This window comes from Acipenser ruthenus, chromosome 3 (genome assembly GCF_902713425.1).
Source record: "Acipenser ruthenus chromosome 3, fAciRut3.2 maternal haplotype, whole genome shotgun sequence".
NCBI lineage: Eukaryota > Metazoa > Chordata > Actinopteri > Acipenseriformes > Acipenseridae > Acipenser > Acipenser ruthenus.
Window position 1 is genome coordinate 50590059 of NC_081191.1, and position 23233 is coordinate 50613291.

General features: G+C 40.7%; 1 protein-coding gene across 5 annotated transcripts in view; it reads right to left on the minus strand.

Moving 5' to 3' along the window:
* LOC117435749 (F-actin-uncapping protein LRRC16A) overlaps nt 1–23233 on the minus strand; it is a 329028-nt gene that overhangs the window by 119437 nt on the left and 186358 nt on the right. For all 5 annotated transcript variants that reach the window (XM_059013484.1, XM_059013491.1, XM_059013480.1 and 2 more), the window contains exons 14-20: nt 13572–13649; nt 13410–13486; nt 8624–8728; nt 8208–8277; nt 6442–6523; nt 2228–2327; nt 2067–2121 (exon numbers count right to left, since the gene is read on the minus strand). In XM_059013484.1, the coding sequence (XP_058869467.1) occupies nt 2067–2121; nt 2228–2327; nt 6442–6523; nt 8208–8277; nt 8624–8728; nt 13410–13486; nt 13572–13649 (567 nt within the window). The remainder of the gene's footprint in view (nt 1–2066; nt 2122–2227; nt 2328–6441; nt 6524–8207; nt 8278–8623; nt 8729–13409; nt 13487–13571; nt 13650–23233) is intronic.

Below are 23233 nucleotides of genomic sequence, written 5' to 3' on the forward strand. Positions count from 1 at the left end.
AGTCGCCCTGGATAAGGGCGTCTGCTAAGAAATAAATAATAATAATAATAATAATAATAATAATAAGATAAATGTGTTTGTTGCTTTGGTTACACAGTTCTAACCAGGGCTTCACTCACTGTCTTGCCAGTGTATAGATCACTGATATAATTTCATAGCTAGAAAGTAACTGTTACGTTGTTGTTTTTACACAAGCAATGCCACTTTGACACATCTTGTTGATATTTATCATATATTTTTTGTGTTTCAATATTTATCTGTGTCACAATCACCTGACTTGAGAAACCTTATGATGAATAAAACACATTTTAGAAATCGTCTTATGTGTATTTATAAGAGATTGGGATTTGAAAGTGCAGTTTCTGAAACTGACTTTGCACGCATTCATGAACTGCTCCAACCGCTACAGGTTTCTAATTTCTTGTCCCAAATCTGTTTTCCAATTCCAGCAAAAATGTTGCATTTTATTTTACTTTTTTTACATAAAATATCTGAAGTTTTTCTAGCCTAATTTTGCAAATGACTAGTTTTTTTTTTTTCAAATAAGTGATTGTTGTTTTTCCTCTGTTGCAGGTTACTGCTGGGTTCTCCTACTGAATTTATTTGAACTCATTTTCACTGACAACAGGCAACCTGGCAACACGGCTTCATGACAACTGTCATTCAGTATCTTAAAGGGTTGTGACAGAAATACAGTGAATCTTGGTTATAAATCACCCTCCCAACCTGTGAAGGTGCTAAGTAGCGAGAACAGAGTTCCTTGGACGGGCTGGTCTGACAGTTCTTTCTCAGGGTTCAAGGGAAGTCGGCCAGCCAGGAAGGGGGTGAGGCTCTGTTGCAATAATGCATTGACCTGGAAGGGAAACGACGTGACTGCCGCAGATTGGAGAGGCATTTGCACTCGTTTACCAAGGGGTCATGTGTGACAGCATAAAAGAGGACGGAGAATTGTAATCTGTTCCTTCACTTTGGTTTAATGTGAGTAGAAATGAGGAGGACAGTGAAAGTAATACAGGAACTGAAATCGTGAGTGTTGTGTTTTGTTTGTTTGTAATTTTCTTGTCTTGTACGTTACTAGACAGCTAACACAGTTCCGGAGCTGTCGCCAAGGACCAGCACTAAACTGGACAACACTGCACAAGTGTCACAAATATAAACTTGTATCACCCACCACGAGCACTACTGCATGTACCCAGGACTGGTGACCGTGTCTGTATTATTGTGGGGCGGATATTGTTTATTATTTGGGACTGTCTGTTCTTGTTATATACCCCGTGCTGTACACATTGGTGTGTATTGCCAGGGAATTATTGTTTGGTCGCCAGACCTGAAATCTCCTAAATAAAACATTTCCAAACCGGATTACAATTATCTCTGTCTGCTTCTTTCACGCACTGCATCACTCCTGCACCTGCTCCCACTCAGCCACTTTGTCACAAGGGTACATAAGGACCTTTTTATTTTATTGTGTTCCCATGTGTTGCTACAACTGTTTACATAAGGTGTGTGTATTGTTTTAATTTTTTACATTGACAACTTTTTAAACTTTTAAATTGCATTCCCTGCCTCAAGATGGCTTCACATATACCCGCATGGACCTCTCAGAACTACATTTCCCATTATCCTTATGCTCACATATGTAACTGAGATAGATTTACCAGTGAGCAGGAGGAGGATGGTTATCCTTGTGCTCACATATGTAACTGAGATAGATTTACCAGTGAGCAGGAGGAGGATGGGAAATGTATTTCAGAGGTCCATGCAGGTACATATTTAATTTCATCCACGGGAAGAATAAAACAATCACAGCTGATCTTTTAATGAGGCACAATCTCCCTTGCACTGTAGGTGATTACAGGTATACTGTAGGTTGACTAAAGCAGACTAACATTACAGTTAGTGCCTTAATCAGGCACTACCTGATACGTTTGTCTATTACTTGGACTTTGATAAGTTTTATCTTATAATTTATGATTGTGTGTTTTTGAATTTATACTGTATGTTACTTGAATATGACACACAAAAAGGACCATGCAAGCATTTTTTCTAGTAATGCATGAACTCACCGACTCCTCATCCTGAATCATGTGCACCAAACTGTCCAGAACACGGGCCAGATTTCTGAAAAATACAAATAGTGATAATATTAGAACATTGAACAACTTCTTTAAGATTTTTGTTGAGTGTAACAAAATAACTGAAAAAAAATAATAAAGAATTGACTTACTTGGATTTGATGTTGTTGAAGTTTTTTCCCAGTGCTAAATGTCGAATTGATCTGTTCTTGCTTAGCCATACCACTAGAGTTGTAAGATCAGAATCCAAACCTTCACAAGGAAATACATACATCAATGGTTTAAAAAAAATAAAATAATTACTCTATAAAAATTGTTACAATTGTAGGCATTTCTAACTTAATGGGACATTTAGCTGCAATTTCTTACAGATTCAGAAGTGTATTTCCTGTTCCTATTACTGTACTATCAATATGCTTTGAATGTACTCTGTACTGTTTACACAGTGCCCCTTGTCATTTCTCAAGTCAAACATTAAAGCATTCAGACAAAGAACCGTATACAATCAATTCTCGTTAAAATAAACTCGGATTAGACTAATTTCCTGACAGTACGAACTTTCTACATGGTCCTGGCCAAATTTAGCATTCGTTTTTGTAAATTACTTCTTATAACACAAACTTCCTGTTAGTGCAAATTATTTTGGAGCCCCCCTAGGGAAGAAAAGCTGGAGGCGCTGAAAGCAGTGCATAATGCACCACCATACAGAAAAAGAAAGATGTTTCTGCAGATTTCAACATTACCGCAAACACTCTCAACCGTTCTGAAAAAGCAGGATACAACAATACAGGCCAATGAACAGCAAACTGTGGATGCAAGTTGTCAGCATTTCTGATTTGTTCAGTACCTAATGTTGAGGATGCCTTTACTGGGTAAAAATGCCACTGATCAGAATAGGACATGCAGATTGTGTGAAGTTCATTGCAATGTATACTTTTTAAAAGTTCACTTCCAACTGTCATTTTTAACACAATGCATAATTATTTTAAATGTATAATACTTTTAATTGTTCTGTAATTGAAATTTGATTTCCGTGTTACTGTAACTTCAATAAAAACTAACAGTATGCATTTGGCTTTAGACTCTTGGTAATATGAATTACTGATAATATATATTTCTTTGCTGGTCCCTTGAAATTCGTATTACTGAGAACTGACTATGTGCATTCAAAGTATTTTAAAGTTATTAATGTTCCCGGTCCTTCATTACTAATCCTATGTTATAAAGTGTCACTCACAGGGTTAAGAGTAATACATTTCTGAACTAATGATGGTTTTAAATTGTATGTCCAGAGAAAGATGATACCATATCCACTACCAGCACTTGATTAAACTGCATCATCCTCTTGAACATGTTTGAACAAATGGCACAGTAATGAACACTGAACAAGTTTCCATCAAGTGCAGAGCACTACAGTTGATGAGTGAACAAAAAGTTTATTTTGGCAGCCAAAAATATAAGTAAGATGAAACTATTGAATCAAAACATTGGAGGTATTTATAGGTTTTTGACGGCATGACAACTACTTGTTATTGTTTACATTCAAATCCATGATTTATTCCTACATGATGTAATGGTGTTCTATATATTGTGACATCATTTTTACTTTATTTTTATTATATCATGCAATGCTGTCTCTGAGGATCAGTCTAGATTTGGCCTCCCCAGCGCATCAGCATGTACAACTTTTGAATAAATTTTGTTTATTTATTTAAACGTTATATATTTATTGAAGTTAATTAGTTCATTCTTTTCTGTTGAGTCCCGCTGGCATAATCGTGTTCAGCCTATTTATCCATTTACTTTCTTTTATTCTTCTATATGTCGCATTGTCTAATTTGAGCTGTTCTAATACTACAAACTTTACATCATTTATGTCGTGTCCCTGACTGGTGAAGTGCTGTACTATTGGTTCATTCATTTTTTTATTTCTAATTAATGAAAGGTGGTTCTGAATTCTTTTATATAAAGTTGTTCCAGTCTCTCCAACATATTTGATTTCATCACATTTTTCACAGGCTATTCCATAAACAACATTGCTATTTTTACAGTAGGTATTAGTTTTTAGTGGATATGTGGTGTTCTTATGTTTAATTATATTTTTACTTTTGTCCATGTATTTACACACTTTACATCTACTAGTGCACATGTTCGTAGAACCTATTTTGTCAATTATTCTTTTATGTTTACTGTGAACTAAAATATCACCTAAATTAGCTTCTCTTTTGAATGCTACAACTGGGGCCTTAAGAAATACTTTTTTTAATTTTTCTGAATTATGTAGAATCCGCAAGTGTTTCCAAACTATTTTAGAAATATTGGGCAAAAGTTTAGAGTAAGTCATTATTAATGGGACTCTTTTGACCTCTTTATCTCTATTTTTATAATCTAGTAATCATCTCTTTTTAGTTTATCCACTTTTCTTAACTCCGTCTCTATAATTCTTTCTTTGTATCCTCTTGTTTTAAGATTTGTTTTTAATACATTTCTTTGTTTTACATAGTCACTTTCTTTTGAGCATATTCTTCGTATTCTCATTCCTAGACCCTTTGGGATTGCCCTTTTAGTGTGTATCGGATGTGCAGAGGACATGTGTAAATACTGATGCATGTCAGTAGGTTTACAGAAGAGGTCAGTCTCAATTGAACCTTCTTCAAGTTTTACTATGGTATCTAAAAATTCTATTTCTTTCCTTGTCCATCGAAGGTCCACCTTAATATTACTGTGTATTTCATTTGCCATTTTATGAAACTGGAAAAGAGATTCTTCTCCATGTGTCCAAACCCCCAAAATATCATCTACAAACCGAATGTATTCTACAGGTTCTCTTTCCGATTTTCTAAGTAATTGTTCTTCCCATTTCCCCATGTATGTACTGGCAAAATGCATTCCTAATTTAGATCCTATTGCTGTACCATCGTTTTGTTTGTAATTCTTATCAACAAATGTAAAATAACTGTTTTCTAAAACTATGTTGATCATGTTCAGTACCTCTGCTGTAGGTATTGATTTATCTAGTCTATTATCTAGTGCTTTTTGACAAGCTTCTAAAGTTTCTTTACGAGGGACACTTGGGTACAAGGATTTTACATCCATGCAAAATAAAATTGTATTCTCTGGAAGGTTGTGTTTTATTGATTCAAGTCTTTTTAAAAATTGTGTTGTATCCTTAACATAGCTTGGTAATTTCTCAACGTGAGACCCTCACTAACATTGGGCGCGCTGCCTACCTATTTCAGCCCTGGTTATGTGAGTGCTCTGGCTTTACTCATTAGCTATACGTAACACTTTCTTTTTAATAATAAAACATTTTCTTTCTTTTACATGTATACTTGCTTAACGTTGATCTCCCCCGCTATTACTCTCGAAATAACATGCACCATATTCCAAAAATAACTTGGTTTTTAACATATATAAATAAATAAATAAAAAACACTAAGCAAACATAATAAACACTATGGAGTACATGGCTATTCAAACAAAACTAATATTGCAGCTATAATGGACTCCCTCACAACAAAGATACCATCTCTCACACTAGCCAGCCCACAATGATCTCCTGAGAGGTTTCATTGGTTAGGGCTCCTCCCCTTTGGGGTATACTAAAACTAAAAATAATATATTCAATTTCTGAAGCATATTAAACTGATTCAGTGATGCATATTTCTGTATCTGATAAACTATCCCCTCAACATATAAAAAATGAACATCATACCTTTCAAAATATGATATAACCTCTCTATGGAGTCCCCCCCCACCCCCCACACCCCCCACCCCATCCCCACCCCTCCATACACTAACATTGGGCGCGCTGCCTACCTTTTTCAGCCCTGGTTATGTGAGTGCTCTGGCTTTACTCATTAGCTATACGTAACACTTTCTTTTTAATAAAAAAACATTTTCTTTCTTTTACATGTATACTTGCTTAACGTTGATCTCCCCCGCTATTACTCTCGAAATAACATGCACCATATTCCAAAAATAACTTGGTTTTTAACATAAACAAGTTACCTCTTTTTTCCACTTTTACAGGCCTCTTCACCACTCCAGCCCAAGGACAAAACCTGCCGCCGCCCACAACAGCCAGAACAGTTACGTACATTCATTTCATTCTTTTTTCCCTTTGACAAGCAATTATTTTTTCATTTATCAATAACTGTACCACATAGGTAATCATTTTAACAGGACCATGTTAATGATAATGGAGGAAACAAAAGTCTGTGGTCATTTTTATCGTGATGACGTTCGGGAGCAGTTTCCTCACAGTAACATAAAATGAGTATGTCTTTACCAGTACCTAATGTCAGCTCAGGTTTCCTTTACAGCTTAAATCACTGTGCGGTCATTGAAAACATATTTTTCTTACCGTTATCTGAAATATCCAGGCTTGAAATGTTAGGAATTTCTGCAATGCAGCCATCTAAAATCTGAGAACCTCCAGATCTTAACTGAAGTAATGGAACAAACAAAATACTCAGTTAGAATTTTACTTTTTGTTGTTTCTTTTAGACATAACCACCTTCTTCTACTGACCCAGCTATTCCCAACAATGCCAAATGTAACTGTTTAGTGAAGGCATTAATCTCTGCCACAGAAGAGATTTACAAATTTCTGGGTAAAGTACAGTGATACCTTGAAGTTTCACAATTTAACAATTCATTCATTTATGCTATGCTGACAGCAAATGTTGGCATATACTTACATATGCAATGAGGTGTATTCAACTGAACTTAATGGTTTCCAATCTAAATGCCACCATCTTAAATCACTACTCATTCTCACTGACTCTCATTCACTTATATATATCTGAATTTCACAACATTGATACACATTTCAGGTGTGGTATTTTCACTGTTTAGATCAATTGAATATACCCATTGTACTCTACTGTTTATGGTTTGGTTGGTAATTTCCTGCATTATTTCACAGAGCAAATTCAAGAACATTAAACAATGTCCACAAAAGATTACAATTTCTTCATGTTGCAAAACACTAGGGTTTATTTGCTGAACATTGTAACAAAATAGATGCATTATCAGGCAGAATGTAAGCAAGCTATTGTGTAAAGGAACACCAGTTAATAATTTGGTTAGTAAGCTGAGTACTTACACAGTGACCAAGCTAAGGAAAGCAGTCAGGGAATAGAATGGTACATATCAGTGCAAATAAGGTCATGCTACATATATCAAGTTAGTATTAGAACTAATTCAAGCCAAGTAACCAAGGAAAAAAGCCAAAAATAATAATCTAAAATGGACACAAAATTACAGCACTTTGAAGGTTTAGTTACAATGTTTTTCTTCAAAATATTGTATTTTGCAGGTTTTAGTCTCTTCTGTACCCAGTTTCAGTAAAACAGAAAGGTATAGCATGTCTTAAATTGAGTTCTAATTGGAAAGGAACAGCCTCTATAAAGCAAAGAAAGCTAAACTACAAAAATAAAATAAATATGTAAAACAAACAGTAAAAGGCCCTACACACCAGACGCTATGCGATTTTTCATCGGACGTCAAGATACTTCCGCAGCGACATGACCACACACCTGAAGCGACACAGAGGCGATGCGACAGATTGGAAATGCCAGATCTATAAAATTGTAAAAAATTGCTACTGACAAAACTATGACCAAGACTGGTACATATTTGACAACATGATGTGGAAATTATGAGTGTCTTCTCTGACGGTATTTCAGCATATATGACAATAAATCATATATACCAGGCTTATCCAGTGCCTTTGAAATAGACTCCCATATATTATCTTTCATCTCTGGATCTATAATTGTGATGATCTTTGTCATAAAGCTCTGGGTATTTTTTTCTCCATCATTTTGGATACTGCTTCAATGTGGTGGACAACATGCATTGCAGCTGTTCTCGGTTTGCTTAATTCCCTAGTTGTCGCGCAAATAAATTGCAAGAAATAGGATTCACATGTTGTGTTGTCTGAGGTGTGAAAGATACTTATCTAAAGTATAGGTTCTATTAATTTTTCACATTGCGTCTGGTATGTAGAGGCCTTAACCGTTTGTCAATATCCTGCAAGTTTCAGCACGCAGCTTCCAAGTTGTTGTTTTTTTTTTATCAGTAAGCACAAGGTTGTTTAAACTCTTGCTGTTCTACATGCTCTTACCTCACAGCAACTAAGATCTAGAGATACATCCTTCAGGTGAGGGTTGCAAGCGAGGCCTAGTAAAAGTGATCTGGGGAAAGAGAGGCAATGTTACTTTGAAAACAAGGTTAGCTATTTCACAAACAAACACTAGTATATGCTAACAATAATTTAATTAAAATGCACAATCCTGTGATGTTTTTAAACAACGCACTTCAGAAAAATTTGCCTGCTGGAGTGTACAGTATGGGGACAGCACCATTATGCACACATCAAAACAAAAAATCACTGTCAACTAGTTATGTTTATTTTATTTCAGTCATTGGTTTATCACTTCCTACTATGACAGAAATAGTTAGAACGGCATAGCAAATCAACTTGCATTTTCTTCAGATCAAGCTCAGTAGGAATGTAATGAATAGCAAAACAAGGCTTACTTCAGTGCTTCAGGAGGGAGTTTGGTGCCTGACATACTAATGCTTGATAAAGCCAGAGAACTGCTAAAGAACTGTTTGAAGGATGGTGGGACATCTTTGCCTTTCCTGTTTGAAAAGACAAATATATAAGATAAATGCACTCATTTCTATAATTTCATACATGTGACAGCTCTAACCCTAGAATACCTTTTCCTTGATTGGGCCAAATTATAAAACACTATGACCCCGTTCACACTTGCGATTTGAGGAGGCCCAGGGCCGCCTTTTCCTAGATGTGAACGCTCCAAAAAAGAAAAGGCAGCCCAGGGCTGGCCCAGATTTAGGCCGCCATTTCGATGCGGTCTTTCATATCACATGACCAATGCGGTTATGTCACTCAGTAGACACTCCCATACTCCCACACATGCAAAAGGTAAATCGAAAGCTGAATGCTGTGCTAGGCAGTGCATTCATAATTATGCTTAATTTGTCACAATTATTATTAGTAACTAAGTGATGAATATAAAAACTGCAGGATTGTGGATCTCAATAATGATCAATAATGGTGCTGGTGACTTGGCATATTCGGCCACCACTGTTTAATTTGCATGCAATGATATACATAGCTACAGAAGTGTGTGTCTTTACATTAAAATGCCATTCATTTCTTTTAGCTGCTTGCTTTTACACCCACATAAAATACTGTTCTCATCCACAAATATTAAGATCGTTGATGCACCATGTGAGGGTGAGACCCTCACTGTAATATTTCAATGCCTGTTATTGTGATAATGTTATTCTGCTGGTGCTAGAGCAGTGGTTTATTATGCATCGTGCATGTTGTTGAGCAAAGTGTATTTGATATGTGCCGGTGTATTGTTGTATTTAGATTAGGGCGATTCCCTTAATGAAGTTGTCGTTTACATGTGGGACAAGGGTTTTGTTATAGCCATATGTTCGGTAATCTTCCAAGTGAATAATAATGACAATGATAAGAATAACGAGTAAACAATAGAATAGTTGTAACGATTGTGTTTGTAAACAAAGACGGTATTCATGCAGGTTAAACAAATATGTAAAAATGAGAAAAAACATGTGTAATGTATTGTGGCAATGCGCCCCGCCCCTGTGTGTATTTGTGTGTTATGTGTTATGTGTTGCGTGCGTGTGTCAATGTTGGTGTATAGTCATTGGTACGCGGGATATAAACGGGTCTGTGTTTCACGTGTGATTTAAAAAGGTAGATTTGTATTTAGGCACGAGGAGGGCACAAATCACTTCACGTGCTGGTTAAATGTAATATGTGAGCACGGGGTTGCACAGAATTAATTCATGTGCTGGGATTCAAGTGAATAATTAATTAGTAATTGAATCCCAGCACAACAGTATATATAGATGCACATTTCATTCACTCAGTGTTGGGTGTTCGAGAGTGGAGAACGGGAGAGAGAGAGAGAGGGGAGTTAAAATAAATAAGATCGTAAATATAAGTGTTTGTACTCACCGTGTTTGTTTGTCTCTCCGTGCACCGTTTGTTAAGTGTTTAGTACGTTTTGTTTGTCTATTTATTTTGGCGCAAGTGCCGTGTCCTGTTTTGTTTTGTGTTCAAACCTTTTATTTTCTGTGCTGTTCTGTTTAATTATTAAATGCTGAGCGAAAGCATTCGCTCAGCTTCACCAAACCACAAATCTCTGTCTGTTTATTTCCTGCATCTGGTCTGACGCCACCCACTCCGGCCGTCTTTGTGACACGTGGTGTCCTGCGTGGGATCTACAGTGCCTCCAGGACTCAGGCCAGAGCAGGAACAGCATTTTTGGATTAAAAAAAAAATGGCAGAAGACGCCATCAAAGTGCGGGACTGGATGCTGGAAAATGCTGGGCTGGAGGCCGGTTCCTGCAGTTTATGGATAGGGAGCGATGGGAGGCATATGCGAGGGAACAGACCCTAAGCACCTGGGAGGAAGGTGTGGGGTTGGTCCTCAGCTACCTGGAGGGAGTTATAACTACAACAGCCCAGGTAGCAGGTCCACCAGCAGAGGAAGAATGCCTGCTGTCCCCGTCTCCACCAGCAGAGGAAGAATGCCTGCTGGTTTTGCCTCCACAGCCCGAGCGGGAGGAGCCAGAGCGTCCACAGCCCGAGCGGGAGGAGCCAGAGCGTCCACAGCCCAAGTGGGAGGAGCCTGAGCGTCCACAGCCCAAGTGGGAGGAGCCCGAACGTCCTACGCCTGAGTGGGAGGAGCCCGAACGTCCTACGCCTGAGTGGGAGGAGCCCGAACGTCCTACGCCTGAGTGGGGGGAGCCCGAACATCCACAGCCCAAGAGGGGGGAGTCGGTGCGTCCACAGCCCAAGAGGGGGGAGTCTGTGCGTCCACAGCCCAAAAGGGAGGAGTCGGTCGCGTCCACAGCCCAAAAGGGAGGAGTCGGTGCGTCCACAGCCCGAAGAGAGGGAAGTCGGGGCTTCCACAGCCCTAGGACCCAAGCTGCCAGCAGAGGGAGAATACCTGTTGGTTCACCTGCTGCTGCCGTCCCAAGAGCCAGAAGGGGAGGAATTGCAGGCTCAACCCCCTGAAATTTTCTGGGGGGGAGAAGGGCAGGATGCTGGTGTCCCCCAGCAGCCTCTAGTTATGCTGCTGAAGGGAGCACGGCGCACGCCAGCCCAGCCGCCACAGCAGAGGGAGCCAGCACCGCCACAGCCTCCCTCTGAGTGGCCAGCATCAGCCCCATGGCCTCTGCCTCCACCGCAAGGAGCAGAGCAGCAGGAGCTGCCTCTGCCTCCGCCACCTCCACCGCTTCCTCCACTAGGAGCAGAGGAGCAGGAGCTGCCTCTGCCTCCACCACCGCCAGGAGCAGAGCAGCAGGAGCTGCCTCTGCCTCCACCATCTTCACCGGCAGGAGCAGAGCAGCAGGAGCTGCCTCTGCCTCCGCCACCACCACCGCCAGGAGCAGAGGAGCAGGAGCTGCCTCTGCCACTTCCAGGAGCAGAGGAGCAGGAGCTGCCTCTGCCTCCACCACCGCCAGGAGCAGAGCAGCAGGAGCTGCCTCTGCCTCCACCATCTTCACCGGCAGGAGCAGAGCAGCAGGAGCTGCCTCTGCCTCCGCCACCACCACCGCCAGGAGCAGAGGAGCAGGAGCTGCCTCTGCCTCCACCACCACCAGGAGCAGAGGAGCAGGAGCTGCCTCTGCCTCCGCCACTGCCAGAAGCAGAACAGCAGGAGCTGTCTCTGCTTCCCGTACTTCCACCACAGGGAGTACGGTGGCCGGAGCCCCAGAAAGGGGAGCTGTCGGCCACAAAGAAAGGGGAGGAGGTCTGGAGACCTGCTCCCACTGCAGCAGTTTCGCTGCCGGAGATCGGGGGAGAGGTCAGGAGACCAGCATCCCCCACAGCAATTTCGCTGCAGGCGTGGACCAGCAGGCTGTCAGCCGTGCCACTACCGGGCCCACTGAAGCCTCCCTTCCCAGCCCGAGACTTTGTTCTGGACTGCTGGATTTTTAAGGGGGGAGGTGGCCATTGAGGCCATGTGTGCTGCGCACAAGGGGGGGTATATGTGGCAATGCGCCCCGCCCCTGTGTGTATTTGTGTGTTATGTGTTATGTGTTATGTGTTGCGTGCGTGTGTTAATGTTGGTGTATAGTCATTGGTACACGGGATATAAACGGGTCTGTGTTTCACGTGTGATTTAAAAAGGTAGATTTGTATTTAGGCACGAGGAGGGCACAAATCACTTCACGTGCTGGTTAAATGTAATATGTGAGCACGGGGTTGCACAGAATTAATTCACGTGCTGGGATTCAAGTGAATAATTAATTAGTAATTGAATCCCAGCACAACAGTATATATAGATGCACATTTCATTCACTCAGTGTTGGGTGTTCGAGAGTGGAGAACGGGAGAGAGAGAGAGAGAGGAGTTAAAATAAATAAGATCGTAAATATAAGTGTTTGTACTCACCGTGTTTGTTTGTCCCTCCGTGCACCGTTTGTTAAGTGTTTAGTACGTTTTGTTTGTCTCTTTATTTTGGCGCAAGTGCCGTGTCCTGTTTTGTTTTGTGTTCAAACCTTTTATTTTCTGTGCTGTTCTGTTTAATTATTAAATGCTGAGCGAAAGCATTCGCTCAGCTTCACCAAACCACAAATCTCTGTCTGTTTATTTCCTGCATCTGGTCTGACGCCACCCACTCCGGCCGTCTTTGTGACATGTATTTAACATTATTTAATGCCGTGTCTGTCCTTAGGAGGGAGGAGGAGTACTATTAGGTGAGGTAAAAAAAAAAAAACAAACAAACAAAAAAAACCCTTCGCCACATTTTAGGCCTGCTTTTCAGTCTATGATAAACTGTGTGCAATTTTATTTATTTAATTTTTTTTTTTTTAAAGATAATGCTGCATAAAATGGCAAAAAATATCATCTAGTTTAATTGCAGTGGTTGTTTGTGAGTATATCTTTACCTCTTTGATAAGCTGCAATTCCAATAACCTGTTTCTATTTTGCTGTACACTGTGTATGATGCTAACATCATACACAGTGGTGACTCAACCACATGTTAGTGGCACGTCTCAAATTTCTGTTCCGGTACCAGTACACCTATTACACACAGAGGCGTCAGCTGTAAAGCTGCTTCACATGGCATAACAAGACAGACTACACCAGTATGAACCTGGCTTTACTGTATCTGCTGTAGTCACTCTATAGGAGACTTCATGGTCAAAACTTACTATAAAATCATCTAGCACATGAACCCTGAATAAGACTGAGGTTTCACAAAGGACATTCCCTTACTAATCAAGTTGGGATAACAAAAAGATGTACCTGTGAGAGAAAACAGTCTTGGAGAAGTTTAAAACTGCCAGGTGTTGTAGACAGCCTCTTGTAAGTGCTCCACACACCTGAAAAACATTTTTAAAAAGCAAGGTTCTTTTTCCGGTGCAAACTATTAACCATAAGATCAACAGTTCAGGCTGTTAAACTTACCATATCAAGTGCACAGTCTGAGTTGGATACATCCAGGACAGTAAGGCTGTTGGGTTGAGCCAGGAAACTGTACAGATTCTTAATAAAGAAACATTAATGAATATGAGGTTTGAACAGTAATATCCTGCAACCATGTACACTTTTACATTAAAATCTTTTTCCAGAGTCTTCTTTATCAAGAACACCATAGTTTCTTTTTTTTCAGAAAGCAGAGAGGTTTTTTTCTTTTTTTAAAGCTAGTTTAAGATGTCAGGACACAGGCCCCCTGCATGTACTTATGGCACTAGGAAGTTATAATTTATTTTTCAAATGTTAGCTTAGGAAGGAAAAATATAAAGTCAAGTAGACTTCTGGTTAATAGTTTACATGTTGTATATCCTTGTCATTGTATATTGCCACATAACTATAGTTATTATAATAATCCAAAAGGCACTTGCCATTGTTCTACAATAATATGAAAATCACGATCCATCCAATATGTTTAACCTAATCCAAAAAAGGAATTAAAATACCGTACCAGTATCCTTATATATTATACATAATGTTATTTGTATTCTAAAAGTCTTACATGTCGATTTATCCAACTATGGCTCTAAATGAAAAAGTAACAGTATCGTTTGGAAGTCACAGGGCAAGAGAATAAAAGTTTGAGTGTTTGTCAATAATACAATGGGCCATATTTGGCAAATATGTGTGCAGCCACTTCCGCTCGTGTAAAAATGACTGTTCTAGCAAACCGCCACGATAGTGCACAAAAACGTGATTTAGCAGTCGGGTCTTATGCATGGGCTAACACATATCAAATAGCGAATCATGCACCCAGCCAGTTTTTCGTTTTCTCTTTCTCTCCCGTTCTCCACTCTCGAACACACAACCCCGAGTGAGTGCTTTGTGCACCTAAATATACTGTTGTGCCGGGATTCAATTACTAATTAATTATTCACTTGAATCCCAGCACGTGAACTAATTCTGTGCAACCCCGTGCTCACATATTAAATACTTTAAATGCACGTGAAGTGAAGTGCAATCCCCGTGCCGAAATACAATTATACATTTTAAACACTCGTGCTCATTACCCACATTATATCCTGTGTACCAACTACAATACACCAACATTTACACATTACATGCAACATATAAACACACAAATGCACACAGGGGCGAGGCACATTGCTACATACCCCCCCCCCGTGCGCAGCACATATGGCATCAACGGCCACCTCCCCCCTTAGTCCCAAAGTCCCGGTTTTAGTTCCAGCCCAGAAACAGGGGCAGCAAAGGTCCACGGGGGAGGCCATGGTGGGACGTCCTCCTCCCACCCCAATACCCCTAGTGGCCAGGCTGACCGTGCTCCGACTGGCTCCTCCAGCTGGGACAGTCCTGGCAGCGGAAATGCTGCTTTATCCCGTTGTACCCCTGGCAGCAGAAAAACTGCCAGGGGCAATGCTGTCCGCAGACCTGCGGACAGCTCCCAGGCTGACTCATTCAGCCGGGGCAGTTAGTCCTGGAGGCGGAAAGGCTGCGGGGGCAGGTGGTCCCCGACCTCCCCCTTCTTCGTAGCCGGTAGATCCCCCCCGTGGGGCTCCGGCCACAGCACTTCTTGCACCAAAGCAGGGCTGGCAGCGAGTCCAGGCTATGCGGAGCAATAGGCAGCCCAGGGCGATGCGGAACAACAGGCAGCCCCGGGCGATGCGGAACAACAGGCAGCCCCGGGCGATGCGGAGCAACAGGCATCCCCGGGTGAAGCAAAGCAGGCATCCTTGGGCAAAGCGAGGTTGGCATCCTTGGGCGGTGCGAGGAAGGCATCCTTGGGCGGTGCGAGGCAGGCATCCTTGGGCGGTGCGAGACAGGCATCCTTGGGCGGTGCGAGGCAGGTATCCTTGGACATGGGAGGCAGGCATCCTTGGGCGGTGCAAGGCAGGCATCCTTGGGCGGTGTGAGGTAGGCATCCCCGGGCGGTGACGTGAAGCTCCTCTCCCTCGGGTGGTGGAGGTAGCTCCAGCTCCTCTGGTGGTGGTGGTGGGAGCGGCAAGCAGTCCTCCCACATTGCTGGAGGCGGAACCAGCAGATATTTACCCTCTGCTGGTGGAGGTGGCGGAGGCAGAGGCAGCTCTTGCTGCTCTGCTCCTGGCGGTGAAGGTGGTGGAAGCAGAGGTAGCTCCTGCTGCTCTGCTCCTGCTGGTGGAGGTGGTGGAGGCAGAGGCAGCTCCTGCTGCTCTGCTCCTGCCGGTGGAGGCGGCGGAGGTAGAGGCAGCTCCTGCTGCTCTGCTCCTGCCAGTGGAGGTGGTGGAGCAGAGCAGCTCCTGCTCCTGCTGCTCTGCTCCTGGTGGATGTGGTGGAGGCAGAGGCAGTTCCTGCTGCTCTGCTCCCAGAGGCAGAAGCAGTGGAGGTGGGATCAGTGTGTAGTCTCCTGGCGACGGAGGTGGGATCAGCGTGTAGTCTCCTGGCGACGGAGGTAGGAGCAGCGTGTAGTCTCCTGGCGACGAATTTTCCTGCCTGTTTTACTAAAGCTGCAGTTACATCTCGCACTGCCCATGATACAGCCGATTGGCTCATGCCTGCAGTATAACTCACAGTGGAACGAGCCAGGGGCCTAATATGTTAGTACTACAGGCAAACGGTGTGCTCTCCGCATGTCAGGTCAGCCTGAAGCAGTTGGCAGATGTCAGTTATTGTTTGTCTGTTGAGGCAAAATTGCTGCATAGTGTGTCAGACAGGCTCAGAAAAGGCAGATGACTTCTAAATATTCCTCCTCTCTCTTTGGCCACGTAGTGCGCACTCCATCTTTCTTTTATTTCACTTTTCTTTGCCTGCTTGTTTCAGTGGTACTTATAGTCGATCATGTAATTTGCACACAGTTTAGACCTGGTTTTCACATGTCAATTGAATCGTAAACGCAAACACTGTTGATGGTTTGCTAAATCGTTACATTTGTATGTAAATGAGGACACTCCCCTAAAGTTCCGCCCACGTCCAGCGCTAACGCTGACTTGCCAGATGGGTGCTAAAACATGGTTGCTAAATCACATAGGTGGGCAAATTTTGTCTGCCCACACGTGCGCCTGATTCTGGTGCGCTAACTGTCTGCAAAAGTGTTTTGCGATTGCCTTAGGGGTTTGCGAATGTTGCTAAATAGGGCCCAATATATTTAAATAGAAAACTGCCACAGCAGTGCAGCTGTACTGTAACAAAACTGAAAAAATGCTCAAGGGGACTCTATGACATAGCAGCATGAACTCAATCAATGCTAAATAAGTATGTAAACTGCATATCACTATGAGACGTTGAAAGGTTAAAGGCTATACAGTACTCACAAACTGAGGTCTAAATAAATGTGTTCACCTGATTTTCAAATCTTACACAAAGTATTGTGTTACACTGTGATTCAGTCCTAGTGCACAAAAAACACTGTACCTATACTGTTAACTGTGTTTATGTGAATTAGTGTTTTGTTTTACTGCTGTCATCAGCTACTATAAAATACTGAATAAGGTAATGACGACGTGTGTGTGGATGTGTCTTTGCACTCGCAGGGCTTGCTGGTTCAGGAGTGAGGCTGTTGTTTACAAACAGAACAGTTAACAGGCTGAATTATGACAAAGGAGTGTATTGAGGCCTGTGGCAGGGCAGAAGCCCTGCGCATGAAGAGTTTTTTTGTTTGTGTATATATTGTAAATAGTGTCTGTAATTACTGTAAATAGTTAATGGAGAACCCGATGCTCCTGGGAGATCCTACCTGCTGTGTGTGATTGCCAGCTGTAGGATCCTAATCAGCAGGGCGCCAGGTATAAAAAGTTGCCGTGAAGACAGCTTGCGCTAATCCTGTACACGGGAGGTCCTACTCATACACCTCGCTATACTTTTTTAGAAGATCTACAATCCCTGAACTAATCCCTGATTAGTAAATAAGTAAACACACCACGATTCCGGTTACACACCTGGCCGTTGGTGGTATCGGTTTCTTCGTGACAAAGTTCCAATCCCGGTTCACCCTCACAGCGATCAGAGGATATCAGCAGGATGTTTTCTTGTTGATATACATCTTGTGTCAACTGGAGTCCCCCGAGTTATATTTTTATATTTATGGTAGCACCAGTTTGCCGTAAAAATATAAAACACCAGAATACAGTGTCCTATAAAACGGAATGCAAAATATTTGTCTTCACTAGGCTTCCGAATGACAGACAGGCCATCAATTAAATTAAAGTTTTTCTGTATATTCATGTAAGTAAATGGGACTTGTCTTTCTACAAGTTAAACCCTAGGCTAGCTTTTCCACACCTCTGCCTAAAAAAAGAGAAAGCGACAACACAATTGTTTGCATAATTTCTAGAAATTTACATATATAATGTTTATCATAATATCTACGATAAATTAGTTATTTTGCAGACACGGCATAAAGGTACTCTATTACTCAGACACAGAGTGTTTTTTAAACTTTGTAAAATGACAATAGGTAAATATGTAACATTTAAAAAGTGTGTGATTCATAAGATGCAAAACATTGAAACATGGATTATTTGGTTGCCAGCTGTACAATCTTTTTTTTTTTTTTTACAGTGAAAAATAGACAAATCGGAAGGGAGTATTAATAAATGTATATATAATTATGATTAGGCCCGCAGCGAAACCAAGAGCCTTTAACCACCCAGAAGTGCATATATTTCATGGGAACCGCATGGCCTGCAGTGGTTTATACCACTTACAAAATGGCTATTTCAAAGTTAATTGTTGTTTGGGTGAAGAAAAATAATTAAAACCCTTTCTAAATTAAAAAGAACAATACACTATTATTATGTGTACATCCACAGTGTTATATAGTCCCAAAGGGTAACACATTTAATTTGTATTTAGTAATCTGTTTTAAGTTTTACTTGTTAAAAATAAACTGTGCATTTCCATTGATTGTGAATTTCTGCATTGAAAGCGGCATCTCATAAGTACAGGGTGGTGTACACGCTGATCTGGGCGGAGTTTCAAAAGAAACCAAGGAAGGACGTGGCACAGCTGCCATGGAGGCTGGAGTCTGATTCTGAGGTGAGTTTGATGATAAAATTGAACTCCACTGTCTTCTGTTTTTGCAGAGTCCAGTAGATTAGCAAACTGCTTTCAGATCAATGTCCGGTTACAGACATTATTTCCCTTGAGCAGCCCGGCTGTACTTCTTGTTTGTTTAGTTTGTATAGCATTGCGACAGACTGCCGAGGAAATTAATTCCCATCGGTTCACAGGAGTACCAGAAGAGTCTAAAGTGCCTCTTCAGGTGGGTTCACACTAGACAAGCAGCTTCTTGAAGGATCCCAGGGTGTCAGTTTCCACAACATTACTGGGGAGTTGGTTCCAGACCCTCACAATTCTCTGTGTAAAAAAGTGCCTCCTATTTTCTCTTCTGAATGCCCCTTTATCTAATCTTTATTTGTGACCCCTGGTCCTTGTTTCTTTTTTCAGGTCCAAAAAGTCCCCTGGGTCGACATTGTCTATACCTTTTAGGATTTTGAATGCTTGAATCAGATCGCCGCGTAGTCTTCTTTGTTCAAGACTGAATAGATTCAATTCTTTTAGCTTGTCTGCATACGACATGCCTTTTAAACCCGGGATAATTCTGGTTGCTGCTCTTTGCACTCTTTCTAGAGCAACAATATCCTTTTTGTAACGAGGTGAGCAGAACTGAACACAATATTCTAGGTGAGGTCTTACTAATGCATTGTAAAGTTTTAACATTACTTCCCTTGATTTAAATTCAACACTTCTCACAATATATCCGAGCATCTTGTTGGCCTTTTTTATAGCTTCCCCACATTGTCTAGATGAAGAGATTTCTGAGTCAATATAAACTCCTAGGTCTTTTTCATAGATCCCTTCTTCAATTTCAGTATCTCCCATATGATATTTATAATGCACATTTTTATTGCCTGCGTGCAGTACTTTACACTTTTCTGTATTAAATGTAATTTGCCATGTATCTGCTCAGTTCTGAATGCTGTCAAGATCATTTTGAATGACTTTTGCTGCTGCAACAGTATTTGCCACTCCTCCTATTTTTTTTTTTTTGTGAGCAATCCCAAGCGAAATAATGTCCAATAGCAAGGAGTTAAACGGTTCACTAAGTTATTTATTGCTGCCCTCACATTAAGTGGTGCAGCCTCTGTGTACAGTATGGGCTCTATGTACTAATACTACTAACGTGTTCGTAAATACTGCAAATTCGTAGCCTCCGTCCTTCATAGAATTTGTGCATGCGATGTATTAAACAGCTCTTTTTTGTGAACAACTACTGTAATATTACCGCAAGTTTACGAACGGCATAAATTACTGCTCATTATACAGGAAAGATCAGAATTTGCATCTCATTATAAATAGATTTGCAACGCTGAAATTCAAGATTTAGAGCTTTTTCTGGCAAAGATAAATGAGTGGTATAGTGAACAGAAAGAAGTAGGCAAATATAATAGGATCGAGCTCTGGCTTCTGCAGACTCCGACCTTGATGAAACTATGGCACCGGCCAAAAAGAAAAGGAAAACAAACTTCCACAAAGACGGAATTGAACTGTTAGTGAAATGGAAAAAAAAATCAGGAAATATTATTTAACACTTCGCTGGGCCAGAAAATATTAAGGACCGAAACATGGAAAGAAATAACTAACAAAATAAATTCACTGAGACCAGTGCCGGTGTCATACCCAATACTGCCTCCCCCTACGATAGTGCCTCCCGGAGGCATTATAAGATAGAATAAACCCATCGGATCCTGCCTCCCCATATGATAGTGCTGCCTGCCAGCATTGTAACACATATCAGATAGGCGAACCCGTCCGATCCTGCCTCCAGTACGATTGTGCCGTCGGAGGCATTGTAATACAGGGAGACACTATCAGATAGGCAAAGCCGTCCGATCCTGCCTCCAGTATGATTGTGCCGTCGGAGGCATTGTAATACAGAGAGACACTATCAGATAGGCAAACCCGTCCGATCCTGCCTGTCGAGACCATAAACCTACTTTTATGAAGCTACGTTAGTTTTATACCTCTAAAATAGCTACTTTGATTTAATCTTAACTATCAAAATGCTCAGAAATCTGTTGTTTTGATTTCAACATTTAATCTGACAAACTAATAGGCTTCAAACTGCTAGTTTTCCCTTAAATTTCAAAACAGCCAATCAGGATAATGAGAAAAAAAGATATACAAATAAAGCAACTACCAATGCCATGGATGAGTTAGCACTTAATAATATATTGAGGGCTTCTGGTTTTCTGTGTTTTTGTCGTGTTTGAAATGACTGAGCACTAATGTGTTTTGGTTTCTGAATTAAAACTGAGAAATGTGTTAATTGTGAAATTAATTTGTAAAGGAGAGGTAAAAATTTGGACGAAAACCAGAAGCCCTAATGTAATGTGTGCGTAACTTGACACGGATGAGAGGGAGAAGGTCTTTCAGAGAAAATTAGAGGTAGTCCTTTTTTATTTTATTTTTTTTTTAAAGAAAAAAAACCTTCCAACAGAATGTACATTTAAAAAAATGCAAAAGCAGAAAAGATCAGTCTATTAATTTTCCTGAAAAACACTGTACAATACTGCCTGCCCTGTTCTTCTGCTCTGCGCATGTCTTCAAAGTTGTGCGCATGTGCACAGTTAGCAAAAAGACACTATCATACGGGGAGGCACTATTAGTTACGACACTGGCGCTAGGATTAACTGGGCCCTGGCACAAGAGTAACCCCCCCCCCCAAAAACAAAAAAAAACAAAACAAAAATAAAACAAAGGAAAAAACGCAACGTGCTGCTGCAGCACAACGAGAAAACATATTCTAACAAGACAGTAATCAATCAAGTAACAGTATATCCAAACATTTTTGAAAATCAATTATGTAGCAAGATTAATCAATTTGATTAATAACTTTATTTCGTTAATATTGAAACATATTAGTCACAAAACACATTAATCATAGGCATCAATTGGATTTTTAAATTAATGTTATCAAGTACAAACATTAGTATGAAAACATGTATATGCTATGGGCAAGGTCAAGGGAGTGACCAGTGACGAATTAACCAGTGTTTAGACACGTTGCATGACGTTAAACACCACCCATGAATTCAACAATCCAATTAAGACGGGTTGAGGTTTAATTCAAAAGACTGGGACAAGGTCTGAAGTTATGTGCTGAAAGTGGTCAAGAAATGGAAGCTGACTGAAAAAGAAATGGGCTGTTCTGTAGAGTTCAGAAAATGGTCAGAAAATGAGAGAGAAGTGGATCTAAAAGTGGGTCTGGAAATCTGAAATCTGTTCTGAAATCTGCTCTGAAGTGGGAATAGAATCCCATATAGGATCGGACAAGTCAAAGATAATGTTGCAAGACTATTAGAAATCAACAGCTGCCTCCCTTTGAAAATAACTATTATCTGGCAGCCAGCGAGCCAATGCAATTCAATGCCTACAACAAACCATCCGTCTTCTTTTACTTTGGTGTAATGTCAGACCCAGAGAGATGGGAGAAGCTGCTAAGGAGATTGACTCCTTTGTTGAAAATCGATAAGTATTCAACATATCAAACATTAAACATCTTATGACTCAAGAAGTTAACTGTAGCTAATGCTGTCAAGTTAGTGGATAAATTGTTCTACGAATAGAATATAACTTACTGTTTTGGAGTATGTAAGAAATGTATTTTGTTTGTTGAAATGTGCAACTCAAAGGAGTTGCTGCATAAATGCAGAGATTTTGACAGTAGGAGTTAGAACATTTTGAGTGCTGAGTGCCAGCACTCTGCTACCGGAAGTGCCTGGGTGGCCTGCAGTGTCCTGGGACACTGCTGTGAGTGTCCTGCATAGGATTGTATTGTACTTTGTGAGTGGCCTGCGGTGTCCTGTACTGCGTGAAACTCACGGTATTATTAATTTTTATTGTTGTTGTTATGATTAATATTAATAATTACCTATGGAATTCTTTGGGGTGGTATGCCTATATTGTTGGACTTTAACGTGATAATTATAATTTGCTTCTGGCTCGTACTACTGTGCTGCCTGACACACTGCCGTGTAGTGGCCTGCATAGGATTCTATTATACTGCGTAAGTGTCCTGCATAGGATGCTGTTTCATTATAATTCAAGAACAATCCCCAAAGCCTTTTAAAATACTGAAATATAAAACCATTAAAAACATACACACATGCTTTATAAATGTGTTAAAATAATAACAAACTAACATTAAACCCTGTTACATTAGCAACATGTACATGTGTTGCGTGCATTGTGAAATCCAATCAGAGCAACCTGAAATCAGACCAATAAGATACTTATGTCATTTATGTCATGTCTAACTTTGAAAGCTAAATAATACAGTTTAACTATGTCGTGTAAGCATACCTTTTCCTGTAATGTGTCTAGTTAATTACAATGACTTCACAAGTATTACAATAAGGTAGCCTATTTCTTTACGTCTTTAAGTTATGTACTCTAACTTACGTACTGTAAGATTGTAATTTAGATTTCTGTGCAGTTTCTTTTTAATGTGGCACGTGAAAATATTACCAATATCAACCATAAAGTTACGAATAAACTTTAAATAACCATGTATCACAGATGTACAAGAATTTATTTGCATGCTGCCCTTATTGTAAAGTTTCACGGAGTGCTACAAGACAACATTTATTGCAAAAGCA